Source organism: Eptesicus fuscus, chromosome 4 (genome assembly GCF_027574615.1).
Source record: "Eptesicus fuscus isolate TK198812 chromosome 4, DD_ASM_mEF_20220401, whole genome shotgun sequence".
In the NCBI taxonomy this organism is placed as follows: domain Eukaryota; kingdom Metazoa; phylum Chordata; class Mammalia; order Chiroptera; family Vespertilionidae; genus Eptesicus; species Eptesicus fuscus.
In genome coordinates, this window is record NC_072476.1 from 9,829,853 (window position 1) to 9,855,455 (window position 25,603).

A 25,603-nucleotide genomic window follows, 5' to 3' on the forward strand; every position below is an offset into this window, starting at 1 on the left:
GGAAGTGAAGCTTGGGGGCGGGGCTGAGGAGCGCAGGGCGGTGCGGGCTGTGCGGACGAGAGAAGGCACGGCGGGAGGTGAGTGAAAGCGTTCGCGTCCTCCTCTTCCCGTGTGCATGACACGGGGCCCACCTCTTCACTCGGGACCCGGTTTCTCCGCCTCGGCCACCCCAGCCCCGAGGGACGCCGCCCGTGCTAGCGCCCACCTCCCCTCGGTATTCGAGTCCACGCGTGTCGGTGCAGTGGTGTGGGTGGGAAGGCTGCAGCAGAAGCTGGGGCCGGCCAGTTCTGCCGGCTCGTCCAGCCCCAGAGGGTCGGCAGATCCGGTTTCCACAGCCTGGACTTGGTTGCGTTGAGTTGGAGCCTTTTTACCTCAGAGACAGGATTTAAATCCCAGTTAGGAAACTTCCCACTCCGCGTTGCCTGCGCAGGTAGGTAAGCTAGGCATTGCTACTTACACTCTTGAGGGTGCTGCCTAATGAAAAACATCTATCCTAACCGGAATGTCCATGAGAAGTCTCTCACAAGGGTCAGGTAGGCATGTCGTCTTGCCAGGACATTGTTAAACCAACTGGCAAAGTAACCCAAAGCTCAGCTGATATTTACTCATCTGTGGGGAAGATCACTCAGAGATAGCCTGTCTTACTGAACAAAAGCCAGAGTTTAAAAGGGGGAAGAAGAAAAAAAAGAACACAGTGAAAGAGTTTCTAGCTCCTCCGTGAACTGATTGGCTGAGAGCTAACAAGGAGAGGGTGATAAGTTATCAGGACAGGCATGTGCAATTACTTGCTGTTCTTTAGGAAACCCTGTGATTTCCGCCGAGGCGCTTGTGTTTTGCGCTCATCTCCAAGTACTGGCTGTAATGTTTTCCTAATGCCATCTCCAGATTGTGCCACTTCTTTCTTTTTCCATTGCAATTTCTCAGTGACCATACAGCAGCTCAGTGACCATACAGCAGCTTAGATGAACTCATCAAATACGGAATGTCTACTTAGTGCTGAGGATATAGCACTCAACAAAACCCCAAATTCCCATCCTCAGGGAACTTTAAATCTATAGGAGGATAAAGATAACAAATAAGACAAATAAAGCAAAATATGGATCATGCTAAAGAGAAATACAGAGGAGGGAAGAATGAAATAAGGGAAATTTTCCTGATATTAAGTGGACATTTATTAGGGCACTTTACCAGTTTTCTGGGTTCTTGTTGCAGGCTTCAAGTGTCAAAAAACACACATTAAAACTAGTGTAACCTGGCCCAATTGGTGTGGCTCGGTTGTTTGAGCGTTGTCCCGTGTACCAGGAGGTTGCTGGTTTGATTCCAAATCAGGGCACATGCCCGGGTTGTGGGCTCAGTCCCCAGCTGGGGCCGTGCAAGAGGCAGCGCATCAATGATTCTCTCTCATCATTGATTTTAAAAAATATATATATATATATATATATTTATTACCTTTTTTCATCCACAAATTCAAACACTTATTATTTCACAGTTTCTGTGAGTCAGGCATTCGGGAGTAACTTAGGAGATTATGGTTTTATCACCTATAGCTAGGTGAGTGTGGAGCAGTGTGAAGAAGGAGGTCAGGTTTGAGTGTGCTTGGCAGGCATAGTGGGAGTTACTAGGTGAAGACAGGCAGAGGAACAGTGTGTACCAAAGATCAGCAGTGTGACTAGGGGAACAAATGTTGGGCATAGTGTTTGGGGGGAGATGGTACTAGAGGTAGGCAAGAGACAGGTGGTGAAAGACCTGGAGCGAAATGGGGGTTTCTGAGCTTTTTTTCTAAAATTGTGAGGGGTCTTTCTTTTCTTTTTTTTTTTGTGAGGGGTCTTTCAAGAAATTTTAAGCAGGCAAATGACATGATAAGGAGAAATCTTAGAATGCTGTCTTTCGAAACTTCAAGGAAAAGACTTGAGAGGGCTGTAGAAATTCAAGTAAGTTATAGAAATACTAGAGGCCTGGTGCATGAAATTTGTGCACTTGACGGGGGGGGTGGGGGTGGGGGGGTGGTCCCTCAGCCCAGCCTGCACCCTCTTGCAGTCCAGGAGCCCTCTGGGGGATCCGATTGATGGCTTAGGGGAGTGGGCCTAAGCCGTCAGTCCAACATCCTTAGCTCTGCTGCAGAGGCGGGAGAGGCTCCCGCCATCGCCACTGCCACTGTGATCACCAGCCATGAGCACGTCTTCTGGCTGAGCGGCACTCTCCCTATGGGAGCGCACCGACCACCGGGGGGGGGGGGGGGGGGCGGGGGGCAGCTCCTCTGTTGAGCGTTTGCCCCCTGGTGGTCAGTGCACGTCATAGCGACCGGTCGTTCTGCCGTTAGGTCAATTTGCATATTAGCCTTTTATTATATAGAATAGGATGACCTAAAGCAGTGGCTGTTGGAAGGAGGAGCTAAATTGAACAGATCAGTTAGAATCTACAGAATTTGTTGGATGTTTCAAAACATACTGTATATCTCACTCAAACTTGATCTTTATATAAAGCCCACAAATCTAGTGAATTTTGTTCCCTCTTTCACTTTGTAAAATCCTTCATGGAGCTTAGGTTGCCTGGATGTGGTGTCAAAAAAGGAGGAGAATGAAGCCCTGGCCAGGTAGCTCAGTAGATTAGGTGTTGTCCTCATACACCATGGCGCAGGTTCCATCCCTGATCAGGGGACACACAAGAAAAGTTTTTGCTTCCCCCACCCCTTAATGTATGGATAAAAATAACACTGATTCCTAGGAGAGTCAAAGAAAATAAAATCTGCTTTAGAATTCAGGGAAAAGGTTTACTCTATGTTATTTTCTGGACAAACCTACACAACTGATTCCATGTAATAACTGTTTGTCTGAAATGCAGATACATATTCCTCAACTTATTTTTTAGGAGTTACTGTGAGCCATCCTCAGTTAATTTAAACCTTTTGCACTTGTGTAAAGGAAAGGAACTGGGTATTGAGGTTTGTGAGTGCTGCTGTCTGCATATGCTGTAATGCATTTGCCTTTATCTGGGCACTGTCACCTTAAAATTTGTTCTCAGTTGAAATATGATTAAGGGCCTATTCTTTGTTTTGAGTTTATTTGCTTGGTGAAGAGAGGAAATTATTGTTCAGCTGTAAACAATTGAACAGTAGCAGTCATTGTCTGACTCTTGCTTTGCTCAGCGGAAAATCCACGCTGCCTAGTTGGATATTGTGGGTGTCTTCCAAATACCCAGGTGGAACTATCAGAATACTTGGGCCACTCTTGGCCTTGACATAGGCCTCCTAGTGTAAAAAACATTCTTAACCCTTTCTTATATATAATTGCCAGCTTTAGGGGCAAGCATTTGAGCACACGTGCTATAAGATCAATTAGAAATGACAGGTCGTGACGTCTGCAAGAAGACTGGCCCTGGAGTGAAGAGACGGATTGTGGTTTATTTATTGTACTTGTCCTCTTGTCCAGGGCTCCATAAAGCTCTCTCCCCTCCAGTCAACTGACATTTACTGAGTGTCTGCCACGTGTTTGGCACAGGGGATGCAACAGAGTCCTCCCGCCCTTAAATAGCTCTCGCTCAGCTGTAGGAAGGATATCGGGAGTGCTTTGAGAGAAAAGGCCAAGTTCTCTGGGGTAGAAGGTGGCTAACCCCGGGTCAGCAGTGCTCACACAGGCTTGATGCTGCTCCAGCTGAGGCTTGGAGGACTGAGAGGGGGCTTCCCAGGCAGGAGACCAGCATATGGAAAGTGTTGAAAATCAGGATTCCTTACTGGTCAAGTCCTAGCACAAGCTAAGTGGACAAAGGCAATTTAATAAAACAACAGAGCCCGGCCGGCACGATTCACTGGTTGAGTGTTGACCTATGAACCAGGAGATCTCGGTTCAATTCCTGGTCAGGGCACATGCCTGGGTTGAGGGCTCAATCCCCAGGGGGGATGTGAAGGGGACAGTCGACAGATGATTCTCTCTCATCATTAATGTTTCTATCTCTCCCTTCCTCTCTGAATTCAATAAAAATATATTTTAAAAAACCACACAAATGCTCCATGAATACAGTAGTTCCCCCTCCTCCCCCTTATTCATGGGGAATACATTCCAAGACTCCAGTGGATACCTAAAACCACAGAATCAAACCCTATGTATACTGTTTTTTTCCTTTATATTTATGTACCTATGGTAAAGTTTAATTTATAAATTAGGCACAGACAGAGAAGAACAGTAAAACTAATAATAAAAGTTATAACACTATACTGTAATAGTTATGTGTATGTGGTCACTTGATTCAAGGAATCACTTACCATTTAATATTTTCAGACCATGGTTGACCATGAGTAACTGAAACTATGGTTTATTTATTTAAATTTGAAGGAGCCTTGATTTAAATAGTGTCTACACTGTAAAATTGTGGTTGAGGAATGCAAGAAGTAGGTCGTCTTTGAGTGGTGGGAAGCATTCAGTTGGCTGTGCTAGGACTTCTGGGTGCACAGAAGTGAGCCTTCCTCATTATTCCCTCACAGAGATCAAACTATAGCACCAAGTTCTCAAAATTCTCAGATGAAACCAAAATTGAGACTTTAAGACATGCAGTTTAAAATTTTTTTTAAATGTAAACCAATTTTTAAATGTGCAAACTACCTTTTAGGTTAAAGTATTTACTTTTAAAATCTGATCTCTTTGGCTCATTGTCTGAAAATTCCTTTAAAAAACGCTGTAAAATTCAAAATTTTAAAATTGGTGGAGGGGGAAGGTTTTTAAAATATATATATTTTTATTGATTTCAAAGAGGAAGGGAAAGGGAGAGAGAGATAGAAACATCAGTGATGAGAGGGAATCATTGGTTGGCTGCCTCCTGCACACCCTCTACTGGGGATCGAGCCCGCAACCTGGGTATGTGCCCTTGACTAGAATGGAACCTGGGACCCTTCAGTCTGCAGGCCGATGCTCTCTCCACTGAACCAAACTGGCCAGGGCAGGGAAGGGTTTTTATTAAGGTACCTTGAAATGACCTTTTCTCAGAAAAACAGTTACCAAGTTTTGGTTTAAAAAATATCTGTAGAACTGCCAATTATTTGTTCTGGCAGTTTTCCTCCTGCTTTTGTTAGAATTTTTATGCTTTTTTTCTTTATCTATTAAAAAAAATTAGAGTGAGACTTTTTTCTCTCTAATTTTATGTTCTCTCTGACTCAGTTCTCTCTTCCTAGAGAAAGAACTCTTGGGGGAAAAGGAGATACCCTTTATTTCCTTCCTGTGTGTACTGTAGCATTCCTGCCCTTGAAAGTTAGTGAGTTACATAAACTGTTGTTTTATTTTATTGTTTTTCCTCATAATTAGAGTCTCCACCCTGGATGGCGTAACTCTCTGGGAATGTTACCGGAAAGGGGGTCTGGCCCTTGGTGGGTCTGCTCAAGGCAGCTGGTGGTTCTTAACTTCATGTAGGAAAAATTTCACAACACGAGTCCAGGTGACTGACTCTGGGGAGCACTTACTAACGCTGGGGACAGTGAAACCAGAAGGGGCTGAGCGCAGAAGCAACAGGAGAGCCCACGCTGGGCTGCCCTAGCTCGTGGGAAGTCAGAGAAAACGGGGCCTTGGGATCAGGTTCAGGATGAGCTGCTGCTGCCCATTGCTCCCCTGGTTGCAAGCCTGTGGGGGTCCTTTAGGGTTTAGGAGATGCATGCCTGGGGGTGGGGGGGGCAGAGAAGAGGGGAAAGGGGATGGTGGGGGCTGCTCCCCTGAGGGAGAGCAGGAGCTGGTCCTGGGTCTGAGGCTTTCTCTCTGTCTCACAGGCTGGAATAGGGGAGGTCTCAGGGGAGCAGAATATTTCAGCAGAATATTCACAGTGGTCTAGGTGTGCCCCTCCAGGCCGTGTGGTCTCCACCGATTGGTCGTCGTCACAGCTGGTCCTGGTGTCGCCCACCCGGGTCTGCCGCTTTCCTGGGTCAGGAGCTTGAAGGCCTCAGTGTCCCTGTCCCACTTGTCCTGACTTACTGGCCAGTCTCAGGAGGACAGGAGTGGCAGCTATAGTGGCCTTTAACAGACACACCCACTGTTGCCGGGTGTGTCTACTTCCTCATAGTTCCTTAGTGCGGAATGGGGCGAGTAATCTATTTGAAAATCCATACACAGGGATATGTTTTCATCTCACTTCAGGTTAGCCTTGGAGTCACATATTTTGCCTTAATGTGTGTTTCATATTGATACATTTTCTTTCTCATCCCTCACATTTTCTTCTTCTTTTTTTGTTTTGTTTTATTGGACATTAAGTTAAAATGCAGACTTTATAGTTATCATTTCAGAAACTCAGAATTGATGGGGAAAAATTCCGATCAGTGACAGTCTGAAAATCCTGTGACTCAATTTCTAATTTCTGTCCTCAAGAATACTAGCTTGTTAGAAGTGAAAGTACATTGGGTGAAAATGAGGGAAAAATACAAATCTCTTAACCTCATGATCTTTTTCCTTTATTATTTTTTCTTCATCTGTTATATTTTTTCTTCATCTTTTTCTTCATCTTCACAGCTTTTATTATAGATGAAAACTGCTTAATTTTTTTTTTTGGTATCTGGAAAGCATTAATTTAATTTCATATACAGGGTGGGGCAAAGTAGGTTTATAGTTGTAAGAGAAACAATTTATTTTTTTATTTTTCTTATTTTATTGATTTTTTTACAGAGAGGAAGGAAGAGGGATAGAGAGTTAGAAACATCGATGAGAGAGAAACATCGATCAGCTGCCTCCTGTACACCCCCCACTGGGGACGTGCCAGCAACCAAGGTACATGCCCTTGACCGGAATCGAACCTGGGACCCTTGAGCCCGCAGGCCGACGCTCTATCCACTGAGCCAAACAGGCCAGGGCAACAATTTATTTTTGTATTACTGTTTATTGATTACTATATTATTTTCCATAGAAACAGGTGTGTGGTTTGAGATTCTTCATTGTGATATTAGAGGCAAAATACCTTAAAGTTTCTCTTCAATCTTGATCTGAAATTTAGCAGTTGCCATTTGAAACAAACAAACAAAAAAAGCTCTGAGTTTACAGACTTACAAATTCCGTTTAGAAAGAAACCTCTTGTACTTTATTTCTGAGTCTGCTCAGAACAGGTCCCCATGGGAGGGCCTGCAGCTGTCCCACCCCCACACCTCCCACAGGTGCTGCTGCTGCGCCAGGAACCATAATGATGGCTGGCGGTATTCGTAACTTTGCGTAAGATGTAAACTTACAGGTTCAGGAAGCTAAGCAAACCTTGAACAGGGTAAACCCAAAGAAATCTATGCCGAGACATTATAATTAAACTTCTGAAAACTAAAGACAAAAGAGAATTGACATGTTACTTAATGGGGAAAACCAATTCAAGTGACAGTAGAATTCTTGTCAGAATCCTTGAAGGCCAGAAGGAAGTGGCATAACATTTGTCAAGTGCCGAAAGAAAAGGGCCTATCAAACTCAGGGCTTTTTTTGTTTGTTTGTTTTTTAATCCTTACTCGAGGATATGTTTTTTATTGATTTTAGGGGGGGGGGTAGAGAGAGAAATATGGATGTGAGAGAGAAACATTGATCGGTTACCTCCTGTACATGCCTCCACCATGGATCGAACCCACAACCTTTTAGTGTAGAGGACAATGCTCTAACCAACCAAGCCACCCAGCCAGGGCAGCCCTGAGTTTTTTATTTTTATTCTTATCTTGGGAATACGTGTATTAAAGCTGGGGACAGTGAACCAAGAAAGGACTGAGGATGGAAAAAGCAGCAGGAGAGCGTAGGCAGGGCTGCTTTGTCTCACTGGAAAGTCAGAAAAGGGGGCCTTGGAGACAGGCTCGGGGGGGTTAGCTTGGGACGAGCTACCTGGCCCATTTCTCCCCTGGTTGCAAGTCTTGTGGGGACTCTTAGACTTTAGGAGAAAGAAAATTCATTTGAAAAGGAGATTGGAGTGTGCATGCCCCAAGGAGAGTGCACCTCAAACCTACTGTTTTTGTTTTAATATGTCTTTATTGATTTTAGAGAGAGGAAGAGAGAGGGGTAGAGAGAAACATCAATGATGAGAGAGACTCATCAATTGGCTGCCTCCTGCATGCCCCCACTGGGGATCGAGCCTGCAACCTGGACATGTGCCCTTGACTGGAATCGAACCCAAGACCCTAAGTCCAAAGGCTGATGCTCTACCCACGAGCCAAACCAGCTAGGGCTCTGGTCACATTTTAAAAACATACTTTATACATGTCAGTGCAGTGGGCTTTCTAGCCATAAGAAACTGCTAACATGCTTCCCCTCTTGAGTTTGGGGGCCATAAGAGGGAGGGAGATTTATACCTTTATACCTTTCAGATGTATTATGTATATTGCTGACTTTTAAAAAAAAGTCAAAATCATCAGTACTGTTTGTTTTGCACTTTCCTTTGTTCTTAGTTTTAAGGACCCACGTAGTTTAGGGATCCTAAGACTGGTGAGGGAAAGGAGAAGTTTAACTAGATTGGGCTCTGCATTTGCATTTACTTTACTTACTGAGCTTACGGACAATTCCAAGGAAAACAGCACCCCCAAAAGCAGCCTCGGACGGCTTGATTACTGGGAGAGGCTGTTCCTCCCCTGGCTTTGCTTTCCTGCTTGCTGGCAGTGGGAGTGGACTCTCCACTCAGGGGCCAGGAGGCAAGAGAAAAGTAGTCATCATCCGATGGCAAAATGGGATGACCAGACAAGGGAAGGCGGAGAGTCCTGGCTCCGGAAGGACCCACATCCTTCACAGGACGCATCCGCAGGCTGCCCCGAGATGCATTTCACCACCAGCTTTCTGATCCCCAGACCCACCTGTCCAGACCCAACCACCAGATGTACCAGTGGCTGTCCAGAAGCTAATGTTGAACACGGCGTCCAGCTGCTCCTGCAGAGGTAGGCCTGGGAAACGAGGGGCAGAGACTGAATGTGAATAGCTGTGTCGTTTTGAACAGGTGCCCCTCGCTCGTGCGTAGGCTGTCTGAGGGCGGTTTCCTGCTGTCTCCTGGAGGATGCTCCGTCTTCTGACAGATGAGGGCAGCTCTTAGCTCTGAGAGCTTGAGTTTCTTGCCCAACATTTTAAAGCTCTAACTTTAAAATTAGAGCTTTTAAAATCAAGGATTTCAGAATTCTGATTGCTCATTCAGTTTTCTTTCCTTTGCCAAATGAATTTGTGTTTTAGTGATTTCTAGAGTGACCAGATTTGCTGAGTAAGCAGCCCTCCTGTTGGTCAGGCCTGGTCCCAGGTTCTGTTGCTTGCTTTTTCCCGAGTTACCCCTACAGACGCCCTGCCCCACCTCCCCCACACCCACGGCAGGTGTTTGGGTTTGGTGCGGTCACTGTGTCGTTTCCTATGTTGAACTTATTACCTTTGACGGATGCACCTTTTCTGACTTCGATGTTTAAACATGTCTCCGCTCTCGGGAGAATGCACACAGGTTTGTTTGGGTTTCTTTTTAAATTGTGGTAAAATACACACGACATAAAATTTATCATTAGTGACATTTGGTTTTACTGCCGCCGCCACCACTACCATTTTTGTCACCCCAAAGGAAACCCTGCACCCATTAGCGGTCACTCCCCATTTCCCCCAGCCCCTGGCAACCACTCATCTGCTTCCCGCCTCTCTGGATTTGCCCATCACTGATGGTTCATATAAATGGAGTCATACAATATGTGACCTTTCCTGTCGGGATTATTTCACTGAGCACAAATGTTTTCAAGCTTCATCCATGTTGTGGTATAGGATTGCTTTATTCCTCTTATGGCCAGATAGTATTCCATTGTACAGAATTAGCACATTTTGCTTATCCATTCATCTGTTGATGGACATTTGGGTTGTGAATAATGAAGCTATGAATATTTGTTCGCAGGTTTTCTTTTCTTTCTTTTTATTTATTTATTTTTTTACAGAGAGGAAGGGAGAAGGATAGAGAGTTAGAAACATCTATTAGCTGCTTCCTGCACACCTCCCACCGGGGATGTGCCTGCAACCAAAGTACATGCCCTTGACCGGAATCGAACCTGGGACCCTTGAGTCCGCAGGCTGACGCTCTATCCACTGAGCCAAACCGGCTAGGGCCACAGGTTTTCTTTTTAAATATACTTTTATTGATTTCAGAGGGGAAGGGAGAGGGAGAGAGAGATAGAAACATCAATGATGAGAGAGAATCATTGATTAGCTACCTCCTGCATGCTTTATACTGGGGACTGAGCCCACAACCTGGGCCTGTGTCGTTGACTGGAATTGAATTTGGGACCCTTCAGTCTGCAGTCCAACGTTCTATTCACTGAGCCAAACCGGCTAGAGCTGTTCACAGGTTTTTGTGTGAGTCTGTTTTCATTCCTTTTGGGTTAGAAGTGGACTTGCTGGATCATGTGGGAATTCCGTGTTTACCTTTTTGAGGAACCGCCAAACTGTTCTCCACAGCAGCTGCACCATTTTCCATTCCCACCAGCAGTGTACAGGATCCCAGTTTCTCCACATCCTCACCAACACTTGTCACTTCTTATTTTTTTCTAACTAAAGCTACCATAGTGGGTGTAAAAGCAGGTTTTAAAATTAATAGGTTTTACTAGATGGAGAGAAACAGTTAAAGTCAGAAAGTAAAAAGTTTATAACAAAAACAACATCTTGTCTCCTTCCATCCTCCGTTAGCCCATTCCTACAGGAAGACAGTGTCTGTTGTTTCTCCTGGGTTTCACCTCCATTTACTAGACAGGCGCTTTAACCAGCTAAGCCATGGAGCCAGCACTCCCCTCCATTTATTTATTTATTTATTTATTTATTTAAAATATATTTTATTGATTTTTTACAGAGAGGAAGGGAGAGGGATAGAGAGTCAGAAACATCGGATGAGAGAGAAACACCAATCAGCTGCCTCCTGCACACCCCTACTGGGGATGTGCCCGCAACCAAGGTACATGTCCTTGACCAGAATCGAACCTAGGACCCTTGAGTCCGCAGGCCGACGCTCTATCCACAAACCGGCCAGGGCTCCCCTCCATTTAACTGCTGGCATATTCTCATTTACCCATTTGGAGTCATTGACTTCCTTTAGGTGAAAATTACAACTCACTCTGGCCCATCTGATCCCTTCCATTCTCTCAATATAATTTGTGTTAGGACACTGGTTTGACTGTATAAAAAGGATCAAGACAACAAATATCTTGCCTTACACAAGATAGAAGTTTGTTTCTTTTATTTTTTATTAATATATTTTTATTGATTTCAGAGAGGAAGGGAGAGGGAGAGAGAGATAGAAACATCAGTGATGAGAGAGAATCATTGATTGGCTGCCTCCTGCACGTCCCATATTGGGGATCGAGTCCGCATCCTGGGCATGTGCCCTTGACCAGAATTGAACTCGGGACCCTTCAGTCCCCAAGGCTGATGCTCTATCCACTGAGCCAAACTGGCTAGGGCTTCTTTTTTTTTTTCTTTTATAGTTTATTAATCCTCTCATGAAACATCTGCACAACCGTCACCGAAGAATCTTTACTCCTTCTGTTGTTCAATCTCCAGCTCACTTTTTGCACCAACATTGGCCTTTGCAGTCCCCCTGACTTTCTTCATTCTGTTCGTGCGTTCCTTTCTGTTTTCTTGAGGTCTTCTTCTCGTATAGGCCATGTCTTGCAAGTCTGTGTTTGGGTTCATTTTTCTTTGCGTAATTCAAGGAATCATCAATCATGCCAAAGCCAGTGGCCGTGCCACCACCAAAGTGGGTTTTGAATCCAGATACAAAGATGACATCAGGTGTGGTCTTAAACATTTTGGCTGGTTTTCCCCGAATTTTTGCCTTGAGTACTGTTGCCTTCCCAGGGTGAAGGACATCAATGACCATTTGCTTCTGCTGAAGTCGTCTGTTGGTCATGAACTTCCTGGTCCGGATAGTTTCTGTGTCATTCATGATGAAGGCTGATCTTCAAGTAGCCAGGGAGGAAAGGTGTTTCTTTCTTACATAAAAGAGTATAGAGAACTCAAGCATTGATGGTGGTGGTTCCCAGCTATCAGGGACCCATGCTCTTTTTGTGGGTTCACCGTCTTCAAAACTGTTTTCCATCTTATTTTCCAAGGTGGTCACTCAAGGTTTGCTCACCACACCCACCCACAGTCCAGCCACAGGGAGGGGACAGGGCAGGAGAGAGCTTGTTCTCCGCCGTAAAGGCTCCGAAGTTGTGCGCAGTCCCGTGTCCCTCCATGCAGCTGTCCACTCTCCTCCACGTGACTTGTAACACATTTTATCTTGTTATTAATAATAACTAGCCAGTGTTTTGAGTGCTTTATATGCGTCAAATTCTGTTCTAAATGCTTTCTCCTCACTTACTCATTTAACCCTTAACACAGTCTTCTAAAGTTGTGTTTCCCGTTTACAGATGAGGAACCCAGGCGGTCCAATCAAGGGACTGCCCAGGTCACAGAGTGCGTGAGGGCGAGGCTGAGGCTCCAGAGCTCACCTTCACTCAGCGCTTTTTTTTTTTTTTTTTTAAATCTTCATTGATTTCAGAGAGGAAGGGAGAGGGAGAGAGAGATATAAACATCAATGATGAGAGAGAATCATTGATTGGCTGCCTTTTGCACGTCCCCCAATGGGGATCAAGCCTGCAACCCAGGCATGTGCCCTTTACCGGAATCGAACCTAGGACCCTTCAGTCCACAGGCTGATGCTCTATCCACTGAGCCAAATCAGCTAGGGCCACTCAGCGCTTTTAACGTGGGGTCTGGATCCCATCAGGTTGTTCCATCTGTGCTTCAGGCTGGCAGAGGCTGACAGAGGTCCCCAGGCATGAGCTGGCTGGGCTTAGTCAATGTTTAAAGTACGGGCTTGTTATCAGCCCCGACCCAGCACTGCCCTGCTTATCCCAGGTCAATGGACAAGAAATATCAGTGTATGAAGGATGAAATATGTCCTGTACTGGCTCTGTGCAACCAATTTGCCTTTCTGAATTAAGGACCTTCTTGCCCGGCCGGTGTGGCTCAGTGGTTTAGGGTCAGCCCAGGAACCAAGAGGTCACCGGTTCGATTCCCGGTCAGGGCACATGCCTGGGTTGCGGGCTCAGTCCCCAGTGGGGGGAGTGCAGGAGGCAGCCGATCAGTGATTTTTTTTTTCTCTCATCAATGCTTCTATCTCTCTATCCCTTTCCCTTCCTCTCTCTAAAAGTCAATTAAAAAATATGTGTAGCCCTAACCAGTTTGGCTCAGTGGATAGAGCATCGGCCTGCGGACTGAAGGGTCCCAGGTTCTATTCCAGTCAAGGGCATGTACCTTGGTTGCGGGCACATTCCCAGAAGGGGGTGTGCAGGAGGCAGCTGATCCATGTCTCTCTCTCACCGATGTTTCTAACTCTCTATCTCTCTCCCTTTCTCTCTGTAAAAAAATCAATAAAACATATATTTAAAACATATATATTTTTAAAAAGACCTTCTTAAGTGGAATCTGTGACACCCTAAACATTTACTCCGCTTTTATTTCTTGGGCTGTAGCCCACAGTCACCACTGCAGCCATGTCCCCCAGCACTGACAGCAGCAGGGCCTTGGGGGTCAGATGGTGCTGCCTCCCCTGACTGCCTCGTGTTTTGTTGACACAGTGACCAGAAGGTAAACTGTGGGATGTGCGCACGATGGACAGCAAGGACTTAGAAGCTGAAATCCACCCCTTGAAGAACGAAGATGGGAAATTGCAGGAGAATCTGGGGGACCAATTGAAAAAGGGAGATAATTTGAAAAGTACGCCCCCGCAGTCCCGCTTCTCCAGATGTCGGACGGTGGCCTTATTCCTCTCGCTGTTCGTCTGCCTTTTGGTGGTGTTTGTGATTTCCTTCATCATCCCGTGTCCAGAGAGGCCGGTGTCAGAGGGGATGTGGAGGATCGATTACAACTCAGCAGGTACGCCTCGCCCACAGTGTCATGCTCTCCTCTGGGTGTGTGTGTGGGGGCGCAGCATGTGTGTCCTGGAGCCTGGAAGTCACCTTTGACAGTGAGTCAACCCTAAGTGGCTGCCAATTCTGTGTCCATGGTTTTCCTGGAATTTGGGGGGAAACTGGAAGGCCTGCTGTGGGAGCAAAGCGGTCTGCTCTCCCATTGTAGGAAGGATGGGTTGGGTCAGTAAAGGAAAGTGGCCCTTTTGATTACTTTTCAGAATTAAAAATAATAAGCAAACAGTACCTGGCAGAAGAGATATAGAGAAGGCTGTTCCGAAATGTGGCAGAAATGCAGCTGATTTTGTAGTCCAGTCTCCCTGAAGGGCTCTGGCTGACATTCTAGTTGGATTAGCTAGAGCAAAGCACACTTTCATTTGTCTCATGAAATTGGCAGTCAGGCCCTAGCTGGTGTTTCTCAGTGACTAGAGTGTTGGCCTGCGCACCAAAGGGTCCTGGGTTTGATTCCCGGTCAGGGGCACATACCTCGTTGAAGGTTTGATCCCCGGCTGGGTCGGGGCATGAATGGGAGGCAACCAATCAATATGTCTCTCTCACATCAATGTTTCTCTCTCCCCCTCCATCTCCCTTTCCCTCTCTCACTCTCTCTCCCTTTATCCCTCTCTGCCCATCCCTCTAAAAATCAATGGAAAAAATATCCTCAGTGAGGATTAACAAAAACAATTTTAAAAAAGCCTTTCTTGCCCTGGCCAGTTTAGCTCATTGGATAGAGCATCGCCTAAGCGGACTGAAGGGTCCCGGGTTCTATTCCAGTCAAGGGCACGTACCTCAGTTGTGGGCTTGATCTCCAGCCCTGGTCAGCCCATGTGGGAGGTAACCAATTGATGTGTCTGTATCACATAAGATGTTTCTCTCTCTCTCTCTCTCTCTCTCTCCCTCTCTCTCTCTCTCTATCTCCCCCGCCCCCTCCACTCTCTCTAAAAATCAATGGGAAAATATCCTCAGGTGAGGATTAACAAAAAAAAAAAAGCCTTCCTTAAAAAAAATTGGTAGTCAGTTTATGAAAAGCAACTGAATCAGCCTCTCTCTGGTCACTCCACTTCTTTTATATATATATATATACTAGAGGCCCGGTGCATGAAATTCATGCACTGGGGCAGGGGTGTGTCCCTCAGCCCAGCCTTCACCCTCTCCAATCTGGGACCCCTCGAGGGATGTCCAACTGCCTGTTTAGGCCTGATCCCGGTAGGATTGGGCCTAAACGGGCAGTCGGACATCCCTCTCACAATCCAGGACCGCTGGCTCCCAACTGCTCACCTGCCTGCCTTCCTGATTGATCACCCCCTAACCACTCCCCTGCCAGCCTGATTGATGTCTAACTGCTCCCCTGCCAGCCTGTTTTCCCCTAACTGCCCTCCCCTGCAGGCCTGGTCCCCCATAACTGTTCTCCCCTGCAGGCCTGGGTCCCCCCAACTTCCCTCCTCTGCCGGCCTGGTCACTCCTAACTGCCCTCCCCTGCAGGCTTAATCGCCCTCAACTGCCCTCCCCTGCAGGCCTGGTCCCTCCCAACTGCCCTCCTCTGCAGGCCTGGCCCCTCCAAACTGCCCTCCCCTGCTGGCCTGATCCCTCCCAACTGCCCTGCCCTGCTGGCCGACTTGTGGCGGCCATCTTGTGTCCACATAGGGGCAGCCATCTTTGACCACATGGGGGCAGCCATCTTGTGTGTTGACGTGATGGTCAATTTGCATATTACTCTTTTATTAGATAGGATATTTTTTAAATTGATTTTAGAGAGGAAGGGAGAGGTCTAGAGAAGTAGAAACATCCTTGAGAGAGAGAAACATTGATCAGCCACCTCCTGCACGGCCATCATGTACATGAGAATTGCTGGTGCTCTAAAGAGCTGGGGATTGAGTTCGCAACCCAGGCATGTGCTCCAACTGGGAATCGAACTGGTGACCTCTTGGTTCATGGGTGGACGCTCCATCCACTGAGCCACACCAGCAGGCTCTTTGATCCATTTAAGGTAAGGGCCCATTCTTTTGATGTTTGATTTTAAAATATAAAGTTTTGTGTTTTTTTGTGGGATTTTTGTTGTTAATTCTCACCCAAGGATATTTTTCCCATTAGTTTTTAGAGAGGGTGGAAGGGAAGGAACGAAGGAGGTGGAGAGAGAGACACGCATTGATGGGTTGCCTCCTGCATGCACCTCAACCCTGGCCAGGGATTGACCCTCCAACCCTTGTGCCCTTGACCAGGTTTCGAACCCACAACCCTTTGGTCCACAGGTTATGCTCTAACCACTGAACCACCAGCCAGGGCTAGTTTATCTTTGGAGCCTTCGAATGAAGGGGAAGGTTTAGAGCCTTATGACTATGGAAGTGTGTGTGATCTCTCTCGATCCCAAACTGACGTAAGGAGGAATTCATTCCTGAATAGAAGGTGCTCAGACATCCATTGTGGTACCCAGGTGTCCTGCTTGCTCCTTCCTACAGGTTAACCTTTGATACTGTCATCCATCATGTGCATGAGGAGTTGCTGCTGCTCTGAAGAGCTGAGGGGAATGGCTAGTCCCTGTGGTGATCTCACAGTGGCAGGTTCTAACTGGCACTGAACCCTAAGGAGCAGAGAAGAGGCCATGTCAGACATGGCCTGGCCTTTAAACCAGGCACGGCCTGGAGAATATAGTCTGGTTTTCTTTTGCAGTCACCTACGACTTTCTGGCCACAAAAGACATAAACAGGGACAGGGTCCAAGATGTTATCTTTCTTTATAAAAACACCAACAGCAGCAACAATTTCAGCCAGTCCTGCACTGATGAAGGTAAGAAAGAGGAACTCCCTATAAGAGGAGGAATCCTTGCTCCTCCAATATTTGGGAAAGCAATTGGTGGAGTTTCAGGAATTTCATTGTCTTTGCTTTGTAGCAGGACTAGAAAGAGACAAGGCCAGTCTCAGCACCCACCCTGTTTGGCTACTGACCCCCACGGGGTCAACACTGGGGCCCCCAGGGGATGGGGTGGGTTAGGGGCCCAGGTACAAAGGGAACGAGCCTGGTGGTAGGGCTGAGCGAGGTGTGAGGGAGGACGTCCTGCATGCACAGCCCCTCAGGCCTGGTCTGTCTCCTGCAGGCTTCTCCTCTCCCTGCTCCTTTGTGGCTGCTGTGTCAGGGGCCAACGGCAGCATCCTGTGGGAGAGGCCCGCAGCCCAGGATGGGGCTCTCGTGCTGTGCGGTGTCCCCCACCCGAGGGACAGTGGGGCATCTTCCGCCTGCATCCTTGTGGGCAGATCTGGTTCTTTCATCGCCGTCGACTTATTCACAGGTAGGCTGGTCCCTCTGCACTCCACCTGGGCCTCTCAGACGGAGGACGATGCCAGCACGCTCTGGGGAGGGACAGCCTGTGCTCTCGGGCATGTGATTGGATGGGAGGGTGGTCACAGAGTGGAAGGGAACCCCCACGTGAGGACACGGCCACTTAGCAGTCAACACCACAGCTCCTCTGCCATGTCACGTGCCGTTGTGCCTTGTCCCCTCCTGTATACATCTTGCTTGTGGGAGCACGTTGTGGGGAGGCAGGAGGAGGAGGAGCTCGGCTGCTGCCTGCTTTTGCAGCCCCCGGGGCCAGCACAGGCCGGGCAGCGTGGGAAGGAGACCTGGGCCTGTCAGTGCTCTAGATGTGAGGGTGCTCCCCGGGCCTTCCTGTCACCCGCTGTTTAGGCCCCGAGGGGATGGCCACCGACACCAAGGTGTTGAGGAATTCTGTGCCTTGACACTAGGTTTGGTGGGTACTGACATTTCCCTTACAACTTGTGGTTTTGAGACTGTGGAGGAAAATAAAGAGCAGGTTGGAAGTATTTTAAGAAGAGAGGAATCACTCTATAAAAAAAAGGACAAGATTATGTCTGGTCAGAAGCTGTTGCCTCAGGACCTGCAGTTCGCAGGCATAACCCCGAGGCCATCATTCTCTCCTGTGTGAAGGGCACAGGCACAGGCCACTCAGCTGGGGCCTTGGTGGGGGGTCCTGAGGGGCCTTGAGACATGGAGAGGTCAGGCCCTGTCCATCCAGGTGGGGAGGGTCAGCGTTGGCCCTAAGGTGCTCTAGAACCAAGTATTAGAAAACTAGTGGCCTGGTGCACGGATTTGTGCACATTGAAAGGAAATTAATTAGAAGAAATATTTTTATATCGCTATTTGCCATTTCTCTATAATAGTGTCAGAGATGAAAGAAAATTAGTAAAATGTATATAAAAATAATATATAAATTGATTAATAAATAATAACATGATATAACAACAACAAAGACATGATATAAAAACAACATTGATAAAAACAATGACTGATAAATTGATTAAATTTATTCTAACACTGAGGCCAATGTCAGATGTGGACAAATCAATTCTTGGAATCAGAACAACCTCTCCTCCACAGATCCTGTTAATATTTCAACTTCGATTATGTTAGGTAGCAGTCTTTTGATAATAAAAAATCTAGTACCATTACAAAGACCCCATTTACTATTAAGATTTCTCAGTAGCATGATGATTGCACCTACTTTCAATTCTAATTTATGACACGGCATTCCCGAAGGAGTAATACTTTTAAGAAATTCGATGGGAAAATTTTCCTTTTTGGCATCATCTGTTGAATCTAGTATTATTGTCGATTGCACTGTGTCTCTGAGTCTTTTTTTTTTAAGTGATTAGTATGCTCAAGTTTTTATTTTTTAATATAGTTTTATTGTCAGAGAGGAAGAAAGAGGGAGAGAGAGATAGAAACATCAATGATGAGAGAGAATCATTGATCGGCTGCCTCCTGTACGGCCCCCACTGGGGATCGAGCTAGGATTGAGCCCGAAACCTGAATCAAACCTAGGATCCTTTAGTCTGCAGGTCGGTGCTCTATCCACTGAGCCAAACCCGTTAGGGCCATTTGTTTCATTTTAGTGGCATTCGGATTATTGGGATCTGGTTTACAATGAATGAGCAAGTCCCTTTGAAAACGAGTCCTCCATCTTCGTTTCTTTCTTTTTTTTTTAAAATGACTTTTTCCCATTTTTTACAAAAGTTATTTTATTGATTTTTTACAGAGAGGAAGGGAGAGAGTTAATTAGAAACATAGATGAGAGAGAAACATGGATCAGCTGCCTCCTGCACATGTGCCCGCAACCAAGGTACATGCCCTTAACCGGAATCGAACCTGGGACCCTTCAGTCTGCAGGACGACACTCTATCCACTGAGCCAAACTGGTTAGGGCCATCTTCATTTCTGAATATGATGGTAACTTTGGTTACATGGGGATAATTATATCTACCCGGATCATTATTACAATCATATTTAATTAATCGCCATTGTTACTTCCGTGCGCCGCCACCACTTTCTTTCAGCTTCAGAATGTCAACAAAAACAACCAAATTCATGATCGACAATGACAGATGGAAACACATGGTGCGATTGGCATCAGCTTTGAGAGCTTTATATGTATTGCGCATGCACGAGTCAACTTAGCCTTTTTAAAAATATATATATTTTATTGATTTTTTTACAGAGAGGAAGGGAGAGAGATAGAGAGCTAGATACATCGATCAGCTGCCTCCTGCACACCCACTACTGGGGATGTGCCCGAAACCAAGGTACATGCCCTTGACTAGAATCGAACCTGGGACCCTTCAGTCCGCAGGCCAACGCTCTATCCACTGAGCCAAACCAGTTTAGAGCCAACTTAGCCTGTTATAGATATAGAACAAATTTGCTTAATAAGACCTGCTTTCTGATGCAGCTAAACTTTTTCCAGCCCAGTGAAGCATCACAACTTCTCGTTCAGGTAATTGTCAGCAGCACAGCAGTAAATATCAACACAAAGCAGATTATTACTGTAGATCACACAGGGAGAACAAAGGGTAAAATATTTAACTGCAGCAGTGTTTGACTGTATTCTGTGCAGTGAGAAAACCTGGTCATTTTCAAGGTCCACCATTTCTTTCTTCTTTCAGTCGGGTCAAGTGTCTAAGCTTTCTAAACCTCCATTTTCTGGCTAATGAAAAGAAAATAGGATTTCACCGAGTCTCCTATCTACCTACTCCAGGACTTGTATGAGGATCAAATGAGATGAGGCACGGGAAAACGCTTCACAGACATTTGGTTAAAGTGTGAAATGTTTGCACCTGGCTATAAAGCAAGTCGTGTTCCTGGGCTGAAGAAACTGCAAAGAGGCTAGTCGTCACTAGGGAGAGGAAGCCAGGCGTTGCTACGTGACGTCATTACCCAGATGGACACTTAGCATATCAGCCTTTTATATAGATAGATGGGCCCTAACTGGTTTGGCTCAGTGGATAGAGCATCGGCCTGCAGACTGAAGGGTCCCAGGTTCGATTCCCAGTCAAGGACACATGCCCGGGTTGCAAGCTTGATCCCCAGTGAGAGGTGTGCAGGAGGCAGCCGATCAGTGATTCTCTATTATCATCATTGATGTTTCTTTTCTTTTTCTTTTTTTTAATATATTTTATTGATTTTTCACAGAGAGGAAGAGAGAGGGATAGAGAGTTAGAAACATCGATGAGAGAGAAACATCGATCAGCTGCCTCCTGCACACCCCCCACTGGGGATGTGCCCGCAACCAAGGTACATGCCCTTGACCGGAATCGAACCTGGGACCCTTGAGTCCACAGGCCGACGCTCTATCCACTGAGCCAAACCGGTTTCGGTATCATCATTGATGTTTCTATCTCTCCCTTTCCCTTCCTCTCTGAAATCAATAAAAACATGTAAAAAAATTATATAGATGGGTCAACAAAAAAGGGGTGGGGTAGGGAGTTCTGCAATTCCCAGAAGTGCGGTTTGAACACTGGTGTGTGAGCCCCTGGTCTTTTTGCACATGTGCACTTCAGTGTGTTCAACAGCCGTGCTCACCTGCACCTGCCCTCAGCTCCCTCTGGCAGGTGTTTCCGTTTGCGAGCGGGAGGGTCTGTGCATTTGTCAGGCTGTGGTGGAAGGGGCCTGGGGCCAGCGCCCGCTGATGTGTGCTTGGTTTTAGGGGAGACCCTGTGGAACCATCCCAGCACCTTCAGAAGGAACGCTACCATCCTAAGCCCTTTACTCCAGGTGCCTGACCTTGATGCCAACGGGGCCCCAGATCTGCTGGTTCTCACCCAAGAGGACAAGGAGGTACAGTTCTCCTCCCGAGTCCCTGCAGCCCATGCCTCCGGAGCCTCTCTTCCCTGCTCCCTGGTCTTCCACTTCCCAGGCAGGTTTTGGGTCTGATCACCTGTCAGGGCACTTGCCCAAGGCCCTGTGCCCTGGCACCTGCAGACCCGGCACACTGGGGCAGCTCTGTCCCTGTCCGTAGCTCTTCGGCCTCCCCAAGAATGGGAGTGCCCTTCCCATTTGTGCCACTGAGGTGTGGGTGGGTCCTGAGGAGCCTGAAGGACTCTAGTGTGGGAGACCACGCACACACCCTGGTATCAGACACTTAAATCAAAGTAATCTTTCCCCAAACCAGGGGAATGTTGACCCCTTTCCCTTCCCATGTGTTGCAGGTTAACAGCTACATCTATTCGGGCAGCACTGGGCACCAGATTGGCCACCGAGGCAGCCTCGGTGTGGATGGGACCAGTGGCTCCCTCCTTTACGTCACCAGGGCGGGCGCCCACTACATCCTTCTCCCCTGCGGTATGTTGTGCCTGCTGGGCCCCCGAACGGCCTCACTTGCAGAGGCCTTGCTGATCTCAGATGAGATCTGTAGCTGCCGTGAGGCTCCTCGGCTCCTGCTTTCTTCTAGGATTCAAAGTAATCATTGACCAGCTGTGAAAGCCACAGAGGGTCCATCCCTCCCCGGCTCAGGGGGGCCCCGTGTGTTCCTACCAGCGGGGCTTTGTGTGCGAGTCCTGGTCCCCCGGCAGCCCCTGGTGACTTGAGGCTCTTCTGTGTTTTGAGTAGCAAGTTCCCTCTGTGGGCACTCTGTGAAGGGCGTCTACGAAAAAGTGACCGGGAGAGACAGCCCGCTGAGGAGAGACCCCAGCTGGGAGGACGTGCTCAATGCCACCAGCCACAGGCTGCTTGTGCACAGGTTGGTGTGGCGGCGTCACTCAGGCCAGGTCCCAGTCCTCCGCGCTCGGAGGGTGGAGGGGCTGCGGGCCTGGCTGCTGTACTGTGGGGCCATGCTGGGCTCAGACCCGGGAGTTGGGCAGACAAGCCGCATACAAACAGGGAAAAGGTTCCCAGCAGTGGGCTCACCCTCTCCAAGCACAGCGAGGTCTGGTTTTATATTATCAAATTAGAGATCTAAGCATTAGGGGGCTGCATGTGGGAGTCTGGTGGACAGTGCTCTGGGGAGGGTCCCCGCCTCCAGCCTCTGTCCTAGCTGCCACCTCCTCTAGCTCCGGAGCCATCCACTACCTGATGAACGTTCCCGGGAAGGGCGGCGAGGACCTCCTCCTCGTGAGTTCGGACACCTGTGTGCTGCTGGACGGCCAGGAGCTGGCACCCAGGTGGACCTTCAGCGCGCCCCAGGTCCTCAGGTACCGGCTCTTCCCCAGGAGCCTGTGCAGTTGTTGCAAGCCGGGCCCCGCCAGCCCATCCCCCTGGCAGCCCCGTGGAGGTGGGCGAGAGGACCAGTGTGCTTCTGCCAGAGGCGGCCTGCCTGTCTCCGGTACTTCCCTGCGTGGGGGGCTGGGGAAGCCCCTCTGCTTCCTGTCCTGGGCCTGCCTAGCCAGGGAGAAGAGGTGGCATACCTGCCCCCAGGTGTCTCCTCACAGAGACCCCTCGTGACTTCTTCCCTAGAAAACCCATCCTCGGTCACTACAAACCCGACACCTTGGCCGTGGTCGTTGAAAATGGAACCGGCGTTGACAGGCAGGTTGGCTGCACTTCCTTTTGTGTCCCACCTTGGTTTGTCGCTGAGGAAAACAAGTCTGAACAGCAGACAGGGGGTGGCCTGGAGGCTGAGCTGGGACAAGAGGGGCCTCAGGGAGACAGTCTCCACCCCAGGGAGCAGCTCGTTCAGGGCTGGCCCAGGTGCCTGTGCGAACCCCACCCCATCTGCCCCATGCCGTCCCCTTCCTCCCAGATCCGGCTCCTGGACCTCAGCACCGGGGCAGTCCTTTGGACTCTGGCCCTTCCAGGCCTCCCTGGGTACCCTCCGTCTGCCAGCCTGCTGACCGCAGACCACCGCTCAGCCTTCTTCTTCTGGGGCCTGCACGAGCTGGTCGGTGCCAACCAGATGGTAAGGGCAGAGTACATAATCAGGGGACACGCCCGTGCCAGAAGCCAGGGCCAGAGACCAGAGGCCTGTCTTAGGCCCCATCTTAAGGAGCTAATTGGGTGACTGGACACGTACAAATAAATAGAAGCCATGGGAGAGGGGTGGGATGAGGCAGTGCTCTGGCCCAGGGGCGGCCAGGGCGTGGACTGCCTTGGGGGCGGACTAGGGGAATCTGGAAAGAAGTAGAGTGTGCTGGGGAAGGGGCTGCCTTCCAGGTGGAGGGTGCTGAGGAGGATCAGGGTCAGGTTGGGGGAAGAGGGGTAGAGAAGGTAGATGCAGAGTTCAGATTGGCGTTTGGGGGACCCCAGGGGACACAGCTCTGGCTGTGGTCAGTGTGTCGAGTGTCCCATAAGCGATGAGCCCAGCTGCCAGGCCCAGGTGCAGAGGTGGCTGCAGCCTGGCCAGCCTCCTGCCCCATCGCTGGTTCTCATTCTAGGAGCCGGGAGACACCCAGCACAGCCTCTACATGTTTCACCCCATTCTGCCCGGCGTCCTGCTGGAGCTGGCCAACGTCTCTGCCAACGTCGTCGCCTTCCAAGGTGAGTGCAGCCTCGGTGTGGACCTGAGCGCCACCCATTTACACTGTGTCTGGTCCCAAGACCCCTGACGGCTCTGTCCTCCACAGTGGCCCTGTTGGAGCCAGGCCGCCATGCCGCCTGCATCCTCCTCACGGGCCCGGCCAGCCCGGATGCACCCGGCCTGGTCTCCATGGCCAAGCACAAGGTACAGGACCTCATCCTGAGCAGCAGGGTGGTTCACCTGGCCGAAGGCGGGGCTGACAGCGACCAGGACGTCAGGGACCGGCTCTCCCGCCTGCGGTACCGGAGCGAGGCCTAGGTACACAGCGGTCAGAGCACGAGGGGCTCCAGCGGCTGACATTAAACACCCTAGGAAGTTGGCCCTTCGTTCATTTGCTCTGTACACTGACTCCCACTCCTGAGCCTGGCAGCACTCCACAGGGTCTCCTTAGTCCCAGGGACACGGTGGGAAAGGGACACCCAGGCCTCTGTCCTGCCCAGCACGCCGTGTCCTTACACAGGTCCCCATCTGCCCACTGGGGTCACATGCCGAAGGCCAGCTGCCTTCACGGTGGCCTCCCTCTGGGAAGAGCCCAGGCCCGACCTGCAGAAGTCCCCTCCCCACTTCCCACCTGAGCTCTTCTGTCTGCACTGTCCCCCTGGGGTCCTGAGGTGGTCTCAGGGCAGCAGGACCGGCCCCGCCCTTCCCAGAGCAGGGAGGGAAGAGTCTAGCGTGGTTGGTGGTGTCTTGCCCTGGGGAGCGGAGCCCCTTCGACGGCTCATGAAGAGTGGGGCTTGTGGGGCAGGATGGGTGCACTGATCGCGGACGCCCTGAGGAGAGTTCACACCCTGTGCTGGCTGCTCGTGCTGTGACCTTCCCAAGGAACTGCCTTAGCACGCACACTGGGGTCATTTTGCACCCTCTTGATACACACTGGAGCCGCTTGTCCCTCTGGAGTCCCTGCACCCTTAGGCGTAGCTCCCCTCCTTCCTGGTGCTGGGTCGTCCCCAGCGTTGGTGTCCCTGGTGCAGGACTCACCTCTGTGCCTTGCTGCACCCGGGGCTGCCGTGCCCTGTGCAGCTCCGCCGGCCCAGGCACAAAGCGGCCTGCCGACTCTGGGTCACGCGGAAGAAACCAGAATAAACGTTTGCACTCGCTGAGAAAGCCCAGCGGGCACGTGTGCGCCTCCCGTCTGTCTGCTGCGAAGGGGTGGAATGGGTCAGGATGGGAAAGACGGCTGAGGCGGTGAGGGACCCTGTGTTCTCGGAGTGCCCCCCGCTCCTGCCAGGTCAGAAACTGAAGGGCCCGGAGGTCTTTGTCAGCACAGCCTCCACGTGCATCTCCGGTTTGAGGACCCTCCCTGGGCACCCACAGCAAGCCAGGAGCCCAGCCACGGACATGCGTGTGCTCCCGCCTGGGACAGGCAGTGCAGGGTCCCCCCAGCACCCCGGTGCCTTCCAAGGGCTGGCCAGGGAGGGGGTGGAGGTGGGTTCTGGCAGCTGCCCAGGAGGGGCCCAGGTGGGAGGCTTCAGTGAGATGCAGCTTTGGGTACCAAACTGATGAGGGAGACGTTTTAGAGAATCCTGAAAGAATTTCCTGTGGACATTTAAATATGAAAAACTCCCTGTAACCTCCAAATCCCCCATCCCCCCAAAAATGTTCCTGTGAAAAGTGACAGGTCTGCAAGTGAAAATCACCTGGAGCCAATAGGGCTGGGGGCTGGAGTCCAAGGCCTCTCGGGGTCCAGGTTGGGGTCCACAGCCCTGGACAGAGGAGCCGGCTCTGGGGAGGGACCACCCAGTTTGGGTCTTGGGACAGTGAGCAGGAGTTAGGGGGCCAAGCCCAGGGGGTGCCCTCATCAGTGGGCCTCCCGCACCCTGGACTTGTAAGCAAAGCAATTGGCCCATGGGTTCCATGCCGCGCTCCCTGGAACTCCCCAGCCTTAGGGCACAGCCTGTCCAGGAGACGATGGGTCCCGTCCCAGGAGTCTGGACTGT

General features: G+C 49.4%; 1 protein-coding gene and 1 pseudogene across 5 annotated transcripts; one reads left to right on the forward strand and one right to left on the reverse strand.

The window, feature by feature from the left end:
• On the forward strand, nucleotides 1–24,775 carry FAM234A (family with sequence similarity 234 member A). 5 transcript variants are annotated; one of them, XM_028134116.2, is made up of 13 exons: nucleotides 1–77; nucleotides 8,762–8,848; nucleotides 13,541–13,838; nucleotides 16,538–16,654; nucleotides 16,962–17,153; nucleotides 20,862–20,992; nucleotides 21,364–21,496; nucleotides 21,764–21,893; nucleotides 22,204–22,344; nucleotides 22,607–22,682; nucleotides 22,893–23,048; nucleotides 23,524–23,626; nucleotides 23,713–24,775. In XM_028134116.2, the coding sequence occupies exons 3-13, from the start codon at nucleotides 13,574–13,576 to the stop codon at nucleotides 23,922–23,924; spliced, it is 1,656 nt and encodes a 551-aa protein (XP_027989917.2). In that variant the 5' UTR covers nucleotides 1–77; nucleotides 8,762–8,848; nucleotides 13,541–13,573; the 3' UTR covers nucleotides 23,925–24,775. The 5 variants fall into 5 exon arrangements, with proteins under 5 accessions (XP_027989917.2, XP_054570536.1, XP_008155892.2 ...); XM_054714559.1 differs by lacking the exon at nucleotides 1–77 and adding an exon at nucleotides 111–214; XM_054714560.1 differs by lacking the exon at nucleotides 1–77 and adding an exon at nucleotides 6,089–6,110.
• Nucleotides 11,444–11,862, reverse strand: LOC114228400 (40S ribosomal protein S24-like; annotated as a pseudogene).
• Nucleotides 24,776–25,603: the final 828 nt, after the last annotated feature.